The sequence below is a fragment of the Thalia democratica genome, chromosome 9 (assembly GCF_965202585.1).
Source record: "Thalia democratica chromosome 9, ktThaDemo2.hap1.1, whole genome shotgun sequence".
Classification (NCBI taxonomy): domain Eukaryota; kingdom Metazoa; phylum Chordata; class Thaliacea; order Salpida; family Salpidae; genus Thalia; species Thalia democratica.
In genome coordinates, this window is record NC_139173.1 from 16,317,022 (window position 1) to 16,334,171 (window position 17,150).

The window sequence follows — 17,150 nt, forward strand, 5'->3', positions numbered from 1 at the left end:
TTAAAACTATCTATTTAACTGAAAAAAATCCTTGGTGAAACGTCATTTGGCAAACTTTCACAAAGTTAAAATCTAAACATTAAAAACTACAAAGTGTGGGAAAATCATGAAGCTCAAATTCTCAAGCAAGCATATACAGATGCTGCAACAAAAAATGCATCAACAATCCAATTGTGTATTCACTGCCAGATTTAAATAATAAATAATTTTAACTTATCAATAAGTTTGCTTTTTGCTACACTCATTTAAAAAATGTTGAAATACCTTGAGTGAGAAATTTATGATTTTATAAATCTATTGCTTCAGAGATAATTAAAGTGAATTGCTAAATAAAAATTACTTTTGAGACAATGGCCAACTAATTTTGAACCCTGTAGTAATCTAGAATTTAAAAATTTAGGCAATTAAAACCTGCCACTTAAAATTTCTGAAAAAAAAGCAGGAAAAAAAAATGTAGTTTATAAATTTTTACATGTTTGTAAAATAATAAAATTGATACAAAATGGCTAGTATACATTATACATTTTTTGTTACATTTAGAATTTTGTTTATTAGTAAACACATTTAAAGTAGCATTAGAGTACCTTTTAAATATTTATATACTGTTTAAAACAATTTTTACTTTGAAATTAAGTTTATACTAAAAATTTACAAGAAAACTTGTATGTTTAAAAATCTGGAAAATAAATAGAAAGCCTAAAACAAATTTATAAAAACTAGTGGTTACCCCATCATGAAGGCAAAAGTATTTGTCATTTTCATTAGTTTGTAATTTATTTTAACAATTATTCCAAGTTTTATTAAGAAGAAAAAAACATTGATATCATAAATATTTTTTCTTTCAAATGCATTAAACACTAAACATAAAGTTACAATCATTATTTTTAACTGCTTTTGTTACTTCAGAAACTGCTAGGTGTTTTGCATTTTTTTCTTTGATAGAAGAACTAGCTAATTTTTATTATGGAATCTATACCACCAATTTTGTGTTTACTGACTATTTAATTCAATTATTAAGCAGTAAACTATTAGACAGAAAAATATAGTTAAAACTTACTTCAGCATATCAGGATTGTTTTTTTAAATTGTTATTATGGTAGTATTTCACTCAGGCTAACTTAAGCTAAATTGAATAAAAAAAGCAGGCCAAGTATAGATATTTTAAGAAACTTTCAAAAAATTTCTGACTAAGTTAGTTTTATTTTTTAAAAATAGCAAGTTTTTCATTTTCCTTTAAAATTCAATATATTTAAAAATTTTATACAGTTTTTAGAGTATTTTTTTTTAGCTTATGCTAGTTTTTCATCTTGTAGTAGTAGCTACTTTTATAATTTATTGAACACAAAGGTTATAAATCTATCCTGTTTAAATATAAGTAAAAATATTTTTTTAATTTGTTTTTCAATTATTAAAAGTAGATTGCATGGTTAACCCACTAGATAAAATTGTTAAAAGCTACAGCTTGTGATACTCAAATTCTAAATCTGTTAATAAATAGTTTTTAGTGAACTTATATAACATATGTAATAAAAAAGTCAAGTTAATGTAACAGTTTAGTAACATTGTTATTTTTAACTAAGCTGATAAATATTTTCAAAGACTAAATTATTTTCTTATTATTTTATTACTTGCTCCAAAGTTTTCTAGCAGTATTGGTAGCAATTTCAGTTACTCAAACTAAAAAAAGAAAACTTGCAAAAGTTTCACTTTTACAAAAATATATTAAAATTAGGCCTCAAAAAAAAACTGAATTAGGTTATGTTTCAAAGTTTTTACTTTAATCAATACTGTTTAACACATTTCTATTCTTCAGATGTTTTAAAATAAAAGAAATTCTATAAATTTATATTAAAAATGACTGCAGTTTCTGACAAAAGTTTACCAAACTATGAAGATTGTTATTTTGATTGTAAAGGTGCAATTTTTACTATTAGTTTAGAAACAGACCATTTAAAATTAAATTACATTAGACCTGCTTACAAAAGTTTAATGTTCAACAAAACACTTGATTCAAATCACATAATTAAGTATGAACAAATTATAGCTGCATGTGGAAATCACAAAGAATCTTATAATACTTCTGATGGTAAATATCCTACAGAAGATAAATGCTTACTCTCCATTCAATTTTACCTAAAAAAAGGTTCTTTAAAAAGAAAATGGAGAAGAAAAAGTTTTAGGTTATCTACTAATTATCCTCACATAGTAGATAAACTTGCACAACTAATTGTTAATAAAAGAGATCAGTATTTGCTAGAAAATAATTTTACACCAAGACCTAGAAAACTACTTGTCTTTGTAAATCCATATGGAGGTAGACGTAGAGCAAAAGAAATTTTTCAAACAGTAGTTGAGCCTGTATTTAATTTAGCAGGGATACGTTTAACAATTGTTTACACACAATATCAAAACCATGCTAGAAACTATGTAGAAGAAAAAGATATTTCCAAGTTTTGTGGAATTATTGCTGTTGGTTAGTTGTTTTTCTTTTATACTTTAACTTCAGTTATCAAAATACTAATAGTTAGGCTACATAATAAATTTTATGCATAATTTAATTATAAACAAAGTTAACAGTACTTATCATTAATAACATCAAACGTAAAAAAATAAATACTCAGTAAGTTTATAATTAAGAATTTATTAGGACTACTGCGGATTTTTTAATTTATGCATATTTTTTTTAAAGTTTATAAAACGACTGTAACACTAATTACTTGGACGTTTTTGAGACAATTGGCAATGAAAAATTTGCAGTATATAATCTGTATAATCAACTATTTACTAAATGTACTATATGATCATTTTTATTTAGACATCAAAATTATGTATATTAGTTTATATAGATATTTATTAAAAAAATTAAATATAAGTCACTCATTTAAAAAAGGTTTATTAATTAATTTTGTTTAGCGCATCCTCAGAATAATCTTGCTAAAAACTGATAGTATTATAGTGTAAATTTAGTTATAAACAATAGTTTTAAAATGTCTAGCAAAAAATAGTTACGTCATAAAGTATAAAAGAATGTTTAAAAAGGTTTAGATTAAAATTGAGTTATACTTAGCTGGTTTGAAGTAATTTATAAGACAAAATTGCTAAAAAAACATTAAAGATAGTAGATTTTTTTAAACCTTAAACTAAATTAAATAAAAAGCACATTTCAAAATACAACATAAAATGACAACAATAATACTAAAAACACGCTTTTTATAAAATTTTAAATTGTAAAAATATCTTTTTTTGCAAATTTTTGGCTTGCGAGTTCTAATAAACAAAGATTCTAGAACTGAGAGATGGTAGGTGTTTCTTGCTCTGGATAGAATTTTGAACCTACTATCCAGGTAGTTCTCTTAATATAAAAAAAAAGTATTTTCTTTCCAAGTTGTTTTGTCATAAAATACTATTATAGTTATTGTCTTACCTTTGTTATTATTTACCTGGCTCAAGATTTAAATTATTTATACTAAGCTAGTATAAACTTATTAAAATTGTATAAGGTTGGTAAATAATTTTATCAAAGAGTTGAAAAAATCAATGTTATTTTTTTAAATGTTTTGTACACAAATTAGTGTATAAATTGTTAAACTAAATTGTAATATATTAATAATAGGTAAGTTATCTAATACTTTACTGTTAGCTTGAGTTTTAAATCAAAATTTCTTAAAAATCTGTTCTTCAATTATTTCATAGTTTTAAATCATATAATTTTTGTAAACTCTTTAATTACAACTCTTTTGTTTTGAGCATTAGTATTTTGTTATCCCCTCATAAAAACCTACTATAGTTTTTAGTTATTGTTAAAACTAATAAAAATAAAGTGGAATTTTATTTAGTTGATAAGCTCCAAGCTTTCAAAGTTTTAACATAGTACATATTTTGTATAAATTATTTTAGCTAAGTTTTTAAACAACAAAATATAAAAGTTAAAGTATACTCACGGTAAACAAAAGTCCATGCTTCTGCTCTGCAGACTTTCGCCGATGTTTTTTGTTGATTGTACTTAAAACAAGCGTACCAGATGTCTTGCCTAGTGGACAATGTTTTAAACGTTGCGCGGCAAAAGACAATGCTGACGTCACTGATCATTGTCAGCAAATGGTTGTTTCATGTGAAAGCATCATAAACCGTTTTTAGATTGACAACTGCAAGTTTTTCGGTTAAGACTGACTGATGAGTGACAATAAGGACAAAACCGGTCTCAGTCTACCGAAACTTGTGGTCTGATGATCGAATTGGCATGATCAACCCTTTGTTAAAGTATATTTACTTTTTTAATGATACAAAGTTAAAGTAAATATTTTTACCTAACTATAATACTGGTACACATCTTAAATTTTTAGCAACTAATAGAAATACTGAAGGTAAACTTGAAACTACTCAAGTTAAACAGCTCTTTAAAACTTTTTATTTTATGTTTTAAAAAGCTAAGAATCTCAAAACAATAATATTTTTGTAAGTAACATTACTTAACGTGTTATTTCAGATAAATTAATCAAAATAACTTAATATATGTATACACTGTTAATTATGTCCTAAGCTACAGTTGTATATAAAATAAGGTTATCTTTAAATTTAATTCAGGACTGCCAAAGAGTCAAGCTGGTCAAGAAAATCAGGAAAAAATAGAGGTTTTGAGAAAAAGTCAGAAAATTTGATATAAACATGAACACTAAAAAACTGTATTTTGCTTGTGGTATTTTCTAAAAAAATTTGCTTTTGCAATTCACCTTTTTTCAGGGTCTTATTGAATTTTAGAAGAAATAAGTTAAATTCTTCGATGACCTCACGTGTGTATTGCTATGTGATAAAGATACAATTTTTGCTGACAGAGCTGTTTATTGCAAATACATAGATCATACATAGATGGTTCTAATGGTGCAATGGAAGTTATATGATTGAATCCAGCAAAATAACTGTTGCTTTAACCTATATAAAATTAAGATTGGAAAATAAATTAGTTCATGTCTTTGTTTATGTGTTTTTGAATTGGTTTTAATTATGAGTTTGATTTAGAAAAGTCCAGAAAAGTCAGATTTTTTTTTCAGCTTGATCTGTGGCAACCCTGCTTTATTATTGTTTTTAAATCTAAAACTTAGAGTAAAATGTTTGATACTACTACATATTTTGTTATTTAGATTGAAACTAGATTTTTTAAAGGTGGTGATGGAATTGCTCATGAAATAGTAAATGGTTTACTTTGTAAGACACAAAAGATAAGTGACAAATCTATTGATGTTTCAGCTGATAAACTTGTCAGTGGATTTAATTATGTTAAGCCAGATTTTCGATTAGGAATTATACCTGCTGGAAGTACAAATGCACTTGTTTATTCAATGCAAGGTATTTGTCTAATTGTTTATTTGGTTTTAGGAAAACGTTAACTAGGTTTTTTGTGTGCTTAGTTTGGAATAAATAAAAGTTGTTGGAATTTAAATTAGAATTTTATTAAATTTATTTTATCTTTTAATTTATAACAACTATAGTTTTAGTACCTATTTCTATCTATTTTAAGTAAAGTTATCAAAGTATTTTAGAGTTATAATTAATCAATATATATTTCTTCTTTTTTTATGAAATTTGTACTTAACTTGAATTTTTTTATACTATTTATAAAGAAAATAAACAGTTTTTACTGATATGTAGCTGTTAAAAGTTTTTAGTTAAACTGATGTTTTATAAAATAAAGTAAAGAAAATTGATTATATTCAACACAACTGTAAAACAAAAAACTATTTAGGAATGTTCTAATATAAGCTTTCTTTTTTCCTACTAATAATCAGTATGATTCTCACTTTTTTAACTACTTAAACTTTAAATTAATTTTATTTTTTTAGTTATAATTTTTTTTTAAATAAATAGTAAAACAAGAAACACAAAAATTCAATGCTTTAATAATCTTTAAATGTTACTAAAAAAAAAACAATTAAAGAAGTTTTTCTTTAATATACTAAAAATTAGTTACGAGTTTAAAAAAAGTATTAACATGTTATTTATGTATACATAGCACTTTAATTCATAATCATATATTATTTAGTGTTTAAAGTTTTTCCACTGTTCTTTTAATTCAAAAAGACCTGTTGATCATCAAAGTAAAATTATAAATACACTAAATCTATAAACAAATATGTGTCCTAGCAACAAAAATAAATCATAATAATTCAGTTTTTTAATAGTGTGCTTTGATGCCTATGTGTTTAAAAAATAAGATAAAATTTTTGCCCACTTTGAGAACATTATAACGTTTTATTAAATTATAAAAACAATGTGGAAATTCTATACATTTTACTTAATATGTGCTAATACTTTGAGATCGACTGTTGAGAACATAATTTTTATACAATCGTATGTTTTTAAATGTTTTCGTAAAGCATTTTAGTTTTAGATTTAAAATAATTTTAGCTTGAGCAGTAATTTTACTTGTTTTTTTATATCTCTAACTTATACAAACTTAAAAACTTTTTCATCACTAAAAATTAATTAGTATTGTAAGCTTACTTAAACCATTTGAAATGATCAGGCAACGAAGATGCGGAAACTTCAGCTTTGCATATTGCAGTGGGTGATTCTCATCCACTCGACATTTGCAGCATTCACAACCACCAGGGCAAATTGCTTAAGTTTTCATTTGCTATGACCTCATACGGTTTTTACGGAAACGTGTTAAAAGAAAGCGAGCAAATGAGAAAGCTTGGACCAGCAAGGTAACATATATAAGTAAAAAAACTATCTAAAATCAATACAGCAAAAAAACTCGATAAGCTTAAAAGTATATGACAAGTCTAAAAATATTTTTATATGTATTGCAAAGCTTTGTAAGTAACAAAAACATATGTTAATAACAGGGTTGCCAAAAAACCTAGAATCCTGTGAAATCATAGAACTTTAGAGATAAAAATAAAGGAAAAACCCGAGTTGTGAAATAAATTCACTAAAAAACTTGGAAAAATCTGGAATTTTTAACAGTTTTTACATGTAAAACAATGAAATTTTGGCTAGATACAAAAAATCTATCATATACAATAAATTTTTCTCTATAATTTAGAATTTTGTTTATTTTAAAATACATTTAAAACAGTATTACAGTATATTTTTAACATTTTAATATCATTTAAAACAGTTGTTAACATGAAATTTAATTTTATACTAAAAAACAACAAAAAAACTTTTACTTTCAAAAATCGGGAAGAAATTCAGAAAACCTTGATTTTTTTTTTTCAAAAATCCTTTGGCAATCTTGCAATCACACTTCTATTTTGAGTTTATTAAACTTTAAACACCTTAGTAAAGTTTTTTAAATTTAAAGTTCTATCATTTAAAAAATACTTTTAACACTATTAGGATAAACTTTTTTAATTGTGTTCTTTTGTATAAAAACTTTTTTACTTTTTATTTTCAAACCTACTTTTCAGAAACTACCCCTTTTTTCAATTGTCCTCAGTTTTTATAAGTGGTTTTTAACTATTAGCAATTAATTAATTTTTAGAAGTAACATTTAAAAATAAGTTTAAATTGCACCAAATATTTTTTTTTTCATAGGTATGACGTTGCTGGTTTAAAATCATTTGTACAGCTTCATTCTCACGCTGCTTGCATATCATACTTGCCTGCCACTAATATTGTTAATGAAAATATTAGTGAAGACAAAACAGTCTGCCGCTATCCTTGCCAAATGTGCAACAGCAAATCTGAAAAAGACACGGACACTTACTCATCCAGCGATTGGAAGGTATTTTGCTAATAATAAAGTACTTCTTCTTGTTTGTTAAATTCAGTTTTAGTAAAGTCTTACAATCGGAAACATTTGTTAGTTGATTCATTGTTATAGCATTTCATATTGAATAATTTATCAATCTTTTTCACTGTGTACAATTTATGACTAATATTTTAATTTTATAAGACAAAAAAAAACTTATTTTTATTACGAAAATTTAAATGTTTATAAGTTTTCCGATACACCTTTAAATCAAAAGACTAATTAGTATTTATTATTAAAAAAAGCTTGAAATCGTTTTTTTGCCATCGTGTTTTTCAATTTCATCTAATTGTGTTGACGTAGTTTGAACATTTTTTCTTAGTTATTACAAATACAGTGGCGTATAGTAATTTTTATAAGCTGTTGTTCTAGTATTGTTCTAATATTTTTAAACAGTAGATGTTATAGTCTTAATATGTTTACATAGAAAGTCGAATCAAAGTTTACTGTGGTATCTAGTGCAGTAATAAGTTGCGCATGCAGAAAATCCCCGTTAGGTCTTTCCCCTTCTGCGCATCTTGCTGATGGAAACACCGACTTGATACTTGTTGAGAAATGCTCGAAAGTTGATTTTTTCAGGTTAAGTTTTAGTTTTTTCTTATAAGTATATTAATAATCATAACCCAAAAAACTTGCTTTTACATATCTGTCTTAAGTTTAGGTCTAAAATCTAACTTTCGGATCTTTATTGCCAAATAAAAAAGATTAATGTGCAGTACTTAATTTAATTTAGGTAAAATTAAACTATTTAAGTCAAGTTTGTACATTTTACAGTTCAACCTATAGACTATCAAAATTATGGTTTAAACTGTTTATATACCTTTAGTCTGAAATATAATCGTAATATGTATTAAATGACTGGTATTAACAAAACTTATAACTAAAAACTGCTTTTTTTTTTTTTTAGGTTTTTTATAACTAAAGTAGTTACTGTGCTTATTTTGAAAGAATGATGTTTATGTTTACTAATTTACACTATAATCTAAGTTTGTTTTATCATTTACTATTTATAACATCTATCAGTATTTTAAGTAATAAAAAGTAAATAAATTACATTTTTTTAACCACAATTTATTCCTTAACGTAAAGCAGAGTAAAAGCAGAGCTACACTAAGGTGATGAGAAAATAAAAATACTAGAATACATGTTTTGTTGTTTTATATGTCAATTACGTGGAATTTCTAATATTATAAAAAAACAGGATGTATGCATATCAATTATTAAAACTACATCTTAATATAAACTTTTAATTTACCATGAAGGTATAGATATTGTCTATATAATATTTAATAATGTTATATGTGTGTTTTTCTGTAAATATTTAATTAATTTAGTTCAAATAAAAACATTTAAACTTATGATTTTTTTCTTGTACATACAAATATACACTTGTTAAAACTAAAACAAATTATAATTTTTGTATTAAATAGTATTTTCGCAATTAGATAAATTATTACAAAAATTTTGATAAAAATATAAAGCAATATGTTTAAAAATTAAATTTTAGTTAATAAAATTATTCTTTAATTTTTTTTACTTTAAAAAACTAAATCCTTTTGAAATTTATGAGTTGTTTCCATATTTATTGTTTTTTTAATCAAGTGAAACAAAATAAAATTAAAGATGCATTTAAATCTAGTTGCAAATAAAAATTTTTAGTATGTGCTAAATTGTAATGTTAAATATTAATTGTCATCTAGCTGTATTTGCTAATATCATATGATTACTCGCGTGCATTAACTTTAAACTTATATCAAAAATATTTTTATTTTTTTTTATTTGGTCGTTCATTTTTATACACAAGTTAGAGTTCAGTAACTAGAATATAGTAAGTATGATTTTTGCAGTAAAAGTATAGTATTATTTAATCAAAGGTTAATAAATATTAGCTGGTTACTCTTAAAACAAACATATACTTTTTACCCATACATTTATATGTTTATGCAATTTATTTTACAAATAAATTAATTTAGAATTTTTATGATAATAATTAAAAAACATATGAACAAAATTTTTGCTTTAGTTATTAAATTTTACTTTAAATTAAATATTTTTTTAATTACAGGATGAGTTCTTTAACCATTAAAAAACTTAAGTTTGTAATATATAGATCATTTAACAAATGTTTTCAAAAAGATTGTCATCTATGTTGTTTAACACTTGAACTGATTAAAATACTTAAACTTAAAATAAAATTAAAATAAATGTTGACGTTCGTCTAAGGCAGGGTTTCCCAAAGTGGGCCATTTCACAAATTTAGAAGGCTATAAACTGCAAAAGGGCCAAGGGGGGGATGAGTAGTAAAGGGGCCATGAGGTCATAATTTGAAACATACCCTAGATGTTATATAGTTGATGATAAAGAACAAAAAAAGGTCTTAGGCGTATTTAAGGTTAGTTTTTTGAGAAATCTTGTTGGAGCGGGCCATAGCTTATTAAAATTCATCCAAGGGGGCCTTATGAAAAAAAAGTATGGGAAACCCTGGTCTAAGGGGAGTAAAAAAGGAGAAATATACATTTGAGTCTCAAGTATACTTTTCATACGAAAATGAAGAGTTTTAAAAGTAAAAGATAATTTAGTTTTACTATTATTTGATTCAAAACAAACTAAGATGTATCATCAGTTTCGTTAGAAATCAAGCTTGACTAAATTAATTATTTTCTACATTTTTAAAGCTACAACAATTTTAAATAAAAAATTATATTATTACAATATATATTAAATAGAATTTTCATAAGTTTATAGTTTAAATAAATTATAACTCTCCTTAAATTTTTTTTAATACAGAATTGTATAAAAAGACACAACTTTTATAAAGTAGAATATTTTAAGTTAGATTATCAGTTTAAACGTTTCATAAGTTATTTCACAGAACTATGTGTTAAAGGGTAATATGCGTTCAAAATCAATTAGTTCTACATTCAGTTAAAAGTACGAGTCAAAAAATAAATGTTAGACAGACAATAAAGTTTTTAAATTTTTATCTATTTGTAATTTTTTATTTTCACAAAATCTAAATGTGTGAATAAAAATACGAAGTACAGCAAGACACAATTAAAATTTAGTTTACTTAGTTATATGAAATTATTAGTTATTGTTATTCTTAGAAAAAACTTTTTTGTAAAAAATAAACTATGCATACCAGACTTGGTAAAAATCATTTTGTTTAGTGTTAATAAATCCGAGTCAGCACGATTTAAATTGTTATTTTGATTAATTCAAATCGTACTGCTTGGTTTTTTTTTAACACTAAACACAGTGCATTTTACCAAGTCTGCGGCACACCCTCCCTAAAAACAGCAAATTTTCATACTAAATTTCATGGTAAAACGCAGGTACTTGTACGCGCACGTCGGCCACGCAGATCGCTTCGACTTCCCGTTCGTCGACGTCAGAAGGGTGAAAGCGTTCAAATACGAGGAAAAATTTCAATCGAAAGGCGACAAGCGGCACGAATCTTGCTGGAATACGGACGGTGAGTTCATAGAAGACCCGAACGTGGTGCTGTGGGTTCACCGGGGCCTGGTCAACATGTTTGCGCGGGGGATTGAAAGTTGAATACGATGTTAAGTTTAGTTGTGTTTATACTATAATGTCATTTGTTTTTAGTGCTAAAAGTAGTTTAAGTGTGTTTATTTTCAATTTTAAAACAGTTCGAACATTATTGCAGCATTAAGCGAAAAACAAATTAAATGCCCTTGTATTCATCTTTTAACTTGCTTATTTCAATTATATGCATTTCGTATTTAATGCTTACGATTTGATCTTCAATGAAATAAAAGTAATGCTTCCATTTGCTTAGCCAACAATCTTGTATATTGTCAAACAAATATAATGTGTGCCAAACTTTTAAGTTATTGTTTTGTCTTTACATTTTTCACATATTTCAATTTATATTTTATATTGTTCTTTAAAAAAGCTATTTACTTGTTCGAACCTGACTATAATGATAAAACTTGTTTATAGTACACCATACTTGTAATGGTACTTGTGATGTATACAAAACTTTTTTGATAAGCTTTGCTAAATCGTGTTATATGTATTTAATTAGTTACAAATCAAAGGTTTATATAAAGCGTGTTATTAAATTGTTTTTTAATACATTTTTAGTTAAATCAATATTTTTCGGATCATATAAATTTTTACAGTGTCGATTTTAAATTTCAATTGTATAGTTTCAAGTTTTTATAAAACCTTTATTTAATAATTAGAACCTTAAATTTTTTTTAGTTACTAAAATAAAATAGCTCAATTTTTAAGTTTACAATTTTATATATTTCTTCAATTATCTCCGAAGAAAATACAATTAAATTGGTACAACATAATACAAAACATTAAAACAACAATTATATTAGATAACCAATAAACGCAGTAAGTTTAATCAACCAAAATTCAATTTAAATAACACAAATGGGTATTAACATAATAAGGCAATGATGTAGCCAAGTTTTATTTTATTTATGAATAGTTAGGTTTGCCTAAGCATCAAAGTAGTTTCAAGTCTGATAAGATCAAACTTTTTAAACAATATATCGAAACACTAAACCTAGAAATTTTAATACTAACTCCACAAATAGGGTTGTTCACTAAGTGTTCTGTTATAGCTGATTTTTTTATGGTAATTTTTACTGCTAAGCTCTTTTTAATGAAAATAATGAAGAAATATATAGGAAACTAAAAAAATTAGGTTGTGTTATTTTATTTAGTCTAAAATAACTATTATCTGACTATTTTTATTTCAAATTGTGTACTTAATGTTTAATCGTCACTTGATCATTTAAAATTTTTGTTTTTTCAATACTTGTTAATGATATTAGTTACTTCGCTGTTATTTTTTGTAAATAAATTATGAAAAGTGGTGAATTGTATAATTAAAAAAATTAATAATAATAATAAATGATTTTAAAAGTCATTACATATTAGCTATTTAAGTAAATCATATTTTTGTTCAGTAATAAAAGTTGCTGCATAGAATTAATTATTAAAATTACTATTTTTTGAAGTTTATAAAACCCATCCAGTTATTTTGAAATTTATTTAAAAACGTTTAAAACTTCTACATTTATAGATACTTGTGATAATTTATTATAACCTTCAAAATTTTGGACATGCATTTATCTTTTTATGAGTTACTTCAGAAAAGAGTAAACAAAAAGGTTTTGTTAATCTAATTTTAATAAATATAACTGAAATTTTTAGAATAGGTGTGCTTGTTACTTTAGTTCTAGGTAATATTTATTGTTTTTTTTTTTTTTAATTTAGTTGACCAAGAAGATGTGTGAAGTATTTTTAGTGACCCTAAAAGAAAAATAAAGTTCTTTAAAATTTACCATTTATGTAACAAATTCGTCTTTTGTCATGAAATTTTATTTTAGTTTTCGACTATTTTTGTGTGTTGGCGGTTAATGTTTTCATTGAGTTTTTTGATTCTAAACTGGTTTTGCACTAATTTTGTACGTATTCTTATAAATTGTACTCTCATTGCTGTTATTAATTTAAAATAAACGAGATTAAACTATTTGTAACTCTGTAGCTCTTGTATTTAATTATATAAAAAGTCACTCAGCTCTATATATAAAAGTAATCCCTTAAGGCAGGCCAATAGAGTTACAATTAGTGACCGGATTAAAACATAGTACCTTCTAGCTAACTCAGGAAATGTCAGTTGTAGAACCTTCTAACTCAGGAAATATCAATAGTGCCATAATGACAAACCAACAAGGTGTACAAAACTTAAACTTTGAAGATAGAAGATGAAAATGGTTAGAAAGATTTACCTTTGATATTGAAGATCCAAAACAACAATTTTTATATTTTGAGAAATGCTTGGCTGATAATGGAATTTTTAATGAAACTGAAAAATACTAGATAATTCGGGAGTTTTGGCCTAACAAAGACATGTGGGCCTAGACCTTATGTACTGACCATAAAGATAGAGACTTTACAAGCTTAAAGGCATTCCTAATTGAAAAAGGTGGAGTTTTGACACAGGTGTTACTAATAAAAAAACAACTCCATCATGTGAGTGGCCAGGACCTCAACATTAAAGCTTGCCGATTTAAAAAAATAAGTAAATATTGCAGAAATTTCTTTTTTTGCACCTTATACCAAAACATTTAAAGGACAAGATATCAAGTAGCCTATTTCTAGGTTTCGAAGAGTTCAGAAAGTATGTGATTTAGACATGAGCAAAACAAGAGATGGTGCAAGTCAAGGCAGTTGTTTCAAGAAACAAAAACAAAATCAGCAGTTCTCTTACCAAAAAAAAAACTGCCAGACCAACAAGTCATATATGGGCAAATACATCCTAAAAACTCTTTTAACAAATGTTTCAGGAAACAAAAACAAAATCATCAGTTCTCTTTACAAAAAAAAAACTACCAGACCAACAAGTTACATATGGGCAAATACATCCTAAAAACTCCTTTAGCACGTGTATTAGTAAACAAAATCAACTACCCTCAAACTAAAGATGGAATAAACTACCAGTCCAACAGGTCAATTATGAGAAAATACATTCTAGAGACTTCTTTGGCAAGTGTTTTAAAAATCAAAATCATCAATTCTCATACCAAAGAAGGTGTGAAGTCCCAATTCAACAAATCAATTAAGGGCAGTGACAGCCTTAGTCTGAACAAAACTGTTATAGATACAAAAAATTCTCAAGAAAATATAACAAACAAAGAAGTGATGTTTTGCAACAGCAGCAAGTTGAATTATACTCAAACTTCCCATAGATCAAATCAGTTGTCTAATCATCAAAAACAAAGTTTAACAAAGGCATAACATCTATAGGAACACCCAATAAGAATAGTACTAGTCAAAATATGCTTACTACTGATAAAAACAATGTCAGGCCCGCAAGCTGCCACCAACTAGTTTGACTTTTGATTCAAAAATGTTTGGTTTTACTCAAAAGTCCTCTTCTCCCCAAACTTCGTATAATAATTTCATTTCCTCACAAAGTAATTTTTCACCCCCTGGTTTTAGTTCTTCAACTGTGAATTTTTTTCCTCAAGTTGTGCCTTTGCAAAGCAATCTAACAATGTTTTAGTAAAATGGGCAGTTCTGGCCTGACATAAAGTTCTCAAACATATCAGAAATTACTATAAAAAAATTAACCAAGTTACATAAATTAGATCAAATAGCTTTAATGCAATGTTTCGATTGGTAAGTCTTCAGTCAGCAGTCAATTCACAGTTTTAAACAACAACTGGAACTTTTTTGCTCAATATATTTTTTATGTTGCAGGATATATTAAATTTATTAAAAATAAATTCAGGAAATACTCATTAGTATATGTTTGGAGAATTAGAAATATTAATTGCTCAGGCTTTAATCACTATGAATATTTTTTCTTTGGAAATATTTTGATTTTTGAAGTTATATATACATATATGTATTTTTAAACCTTAACATGTTAAAACTAATTGTTAACCTTAACAATTAGTGTTACACACTAATGAATGGTGAGTTCTGGAAACATGGTTTATTGATGCCCGTTTTAGATTACATTTTTTCAAATTTAAAATTTTGAAAAAATTTCACAATTAAGGGTGTTTTCATTAAACATTTTTACTCAATAAAAATATTGTTTTGGACAAAAAAAAGCATTAAGCAAAAGTTTTAAATTTGAATCTAATTTTTAAAGTTTTTATTTAATTCACATGTTTTGTATTTAAAAATGTTGCATTATAATATGATCAATTGAAAAGAGCTTTTAAAAAAACTATCCGTTTTAACTTTGAAGCTGATTAAAACATAATTTTTTAAATGCTTAACAGAACAAAATTATTCTGACTATAGTGTTAATTTTTATTACTCAAAGTTTTTTTCAAAATTATTTTTGCAAGTTTATTATTTAACAACTTTTGAGTTAAATTGTCTGTTTTAGCCTTTGGTTTTAAAAGCAATATATATTCTGCAACTCTTTAATAATTGAAACATAATAATGACAAAAAATGTATATTGAATGCAAATTAATTCAGCCAGTTTAATTATTTTTCTATGTGAACTCTCTTGTAATTTTTTTTTGATAGTTTAGTTTTTATATTTGTTTAAGTATTAAGTAAGAATAAAACTAGTACCAATTTTACCTAAATATACTCTGATATGCTTGAATTTTCGAATATGCAACATTTTTGTTTTTGTTTATATTCTTCACGCATGAATAAGTTTTTAAACAACAGTATAATTAACTAACATTGTTATATGCAGTTTTATATTTTATTTTTGCTTGAAAAGGTCGCAATCTCTTGCCACCGAAACCGGTCGCGAATAAAATATACAATTTTCATAAGTCTATTTATATTTGATTAAGAAAAAAAAAATTCAAGCTGTAACTTTATTTTGTTGTTATTAAAAATTAATGGCAACTTATAAAACTCTTTAAGGAGAAATTGTTGGTATGGTCTTTACATAAACTGTTGTGAAATTTAATATGGTTTATATTTGTTGTTATAGCTAGTATTGTATAACTATTCAGAATAAAATAGTTGTAACCCTCAGCTGTTACATTTCTCTCAAGGTTATGAGCACCTACTGTTGTAGGGTTCTCTGTTAACATGTCAGAGGCTGTATTTAGCTCGGGGTTACTTTGTTGGGCACGTCTACTAGTACTCACTGCCTTGTCAGCCGAGTGTGCACGCTTCGCGTGCTTCTTGACCAGATTAGTGAGGTTGGTTGTCAAAGGATTTTGGATTTCTTATTAGTGGTACTTATTGTTTGAGGTGTTGACTCAACGTAGAGGGTCCGAAATGGAAAAAACCGTAATTAATTGAGGCTGGTCCCAGTGTTACGGGCTGGAATGAATCGTAATTAACCGAGGCTGGTCTCAGTGTTGCGAACAGGAATAAATCGTAATTAACCGAGGCTAATCTCAGTGTTACAAAACTGGAATGAGGCGTGATGAACCGAGGCTGGTCTTGGTGTTACGTTGACGACTTACCGTAGTTGATTTAAAGTAAGTAAATAGCTTAATTAAACCAAACGTAATATTTCGTAATTAAAAGGTTAGCTTACAATATACTAATATTAACAGCTTAATTTACTTAACTATATTCTACTGTTATTAGACAACGATTTAGCACTCAAAATTTAATCAACAATTAAAAAATACAACACGATGTAAAAAAGAAACACTCACACACGTGCAGGTCAGAGCTCGATGGTTTGTTTGTCAATACTTTTACTAGATGTAAACGTACCTGGTTTTTCTTAAAACGTGTTGAACCAAAATAATGAATCAAGAGACTGAAAGTTAAGTCAAAAGAACTGAATCGAATGACTAAATCGAACTGTCTCAATCCAAGGATAACTTCAAAATGGCCGCCTTCGTCCAATGATAATCTAAAGTGACTACGCTAAAGTGAACTTCTCTTCGTCCAGTGAAAAT

At 25.9% G+C, this 17,150-nt stretch overlaps 1 protein-coding gene across 1 annotated transcript; it reads left to right on the forward strand.

Annotated features, from left to right (window-relative positions):
- The first annotated feature begins 1,817 nt into the window (after positions 1-1,817).
- LOC145843894 (ceramide kinase-like) lies at positions 1,818-12,613 on the forward strand. The gene is made up of 6 exons (XM_082951158.1): positions 1,818-2,473; positions 5,161-5,343; positions 6,521-6,704; positions 7,540-7,729; positions 8,184-8,335; positions 11,092-12,613. The coding sequence occupies exons 1-6, from the start codon at positions 1,855-1,857 to the stop codon at positions 11,312-11,314; spliced, it is 1,551 nt and encodes a 516-aa protein (XP_082807284.1). The 5' UTR covers positions 1,818-1,854; the 3' UTR covers positions 11,315-12,613.
- The last annotated feature ends 4,537 nt before the right edge of the window (positions 12,614-17,150 follow it).

What these genes read in the sequence shown, in the direction of transcription:
- LOC145843894 (XM_082951158.1), top strand. Translation starts at nt 1,855, where the DNA reads ATGACTGCAGTTTCTGACAAAAGTTTACCAAACTATGAAGATTGTTAT. An exon ending in ACTCATCCAGCGATTGGAAG is followed by an intron (nt 7,730 to 8,183) that starts GTATTTTGCTAA and finishes ATGTTTACATAG; the next exon opens with AAAGTCGAATCAAAGTTTAC. An exon ending in TCGAAAGTTGATTTTTTCAG is followed by an intron (nt 8,336 to 11,091) that starts GTTAAGTTTTAG and finishes GGTAAAACGCAG; the next exon opens with GTACTTGTACGCGCACGTCG.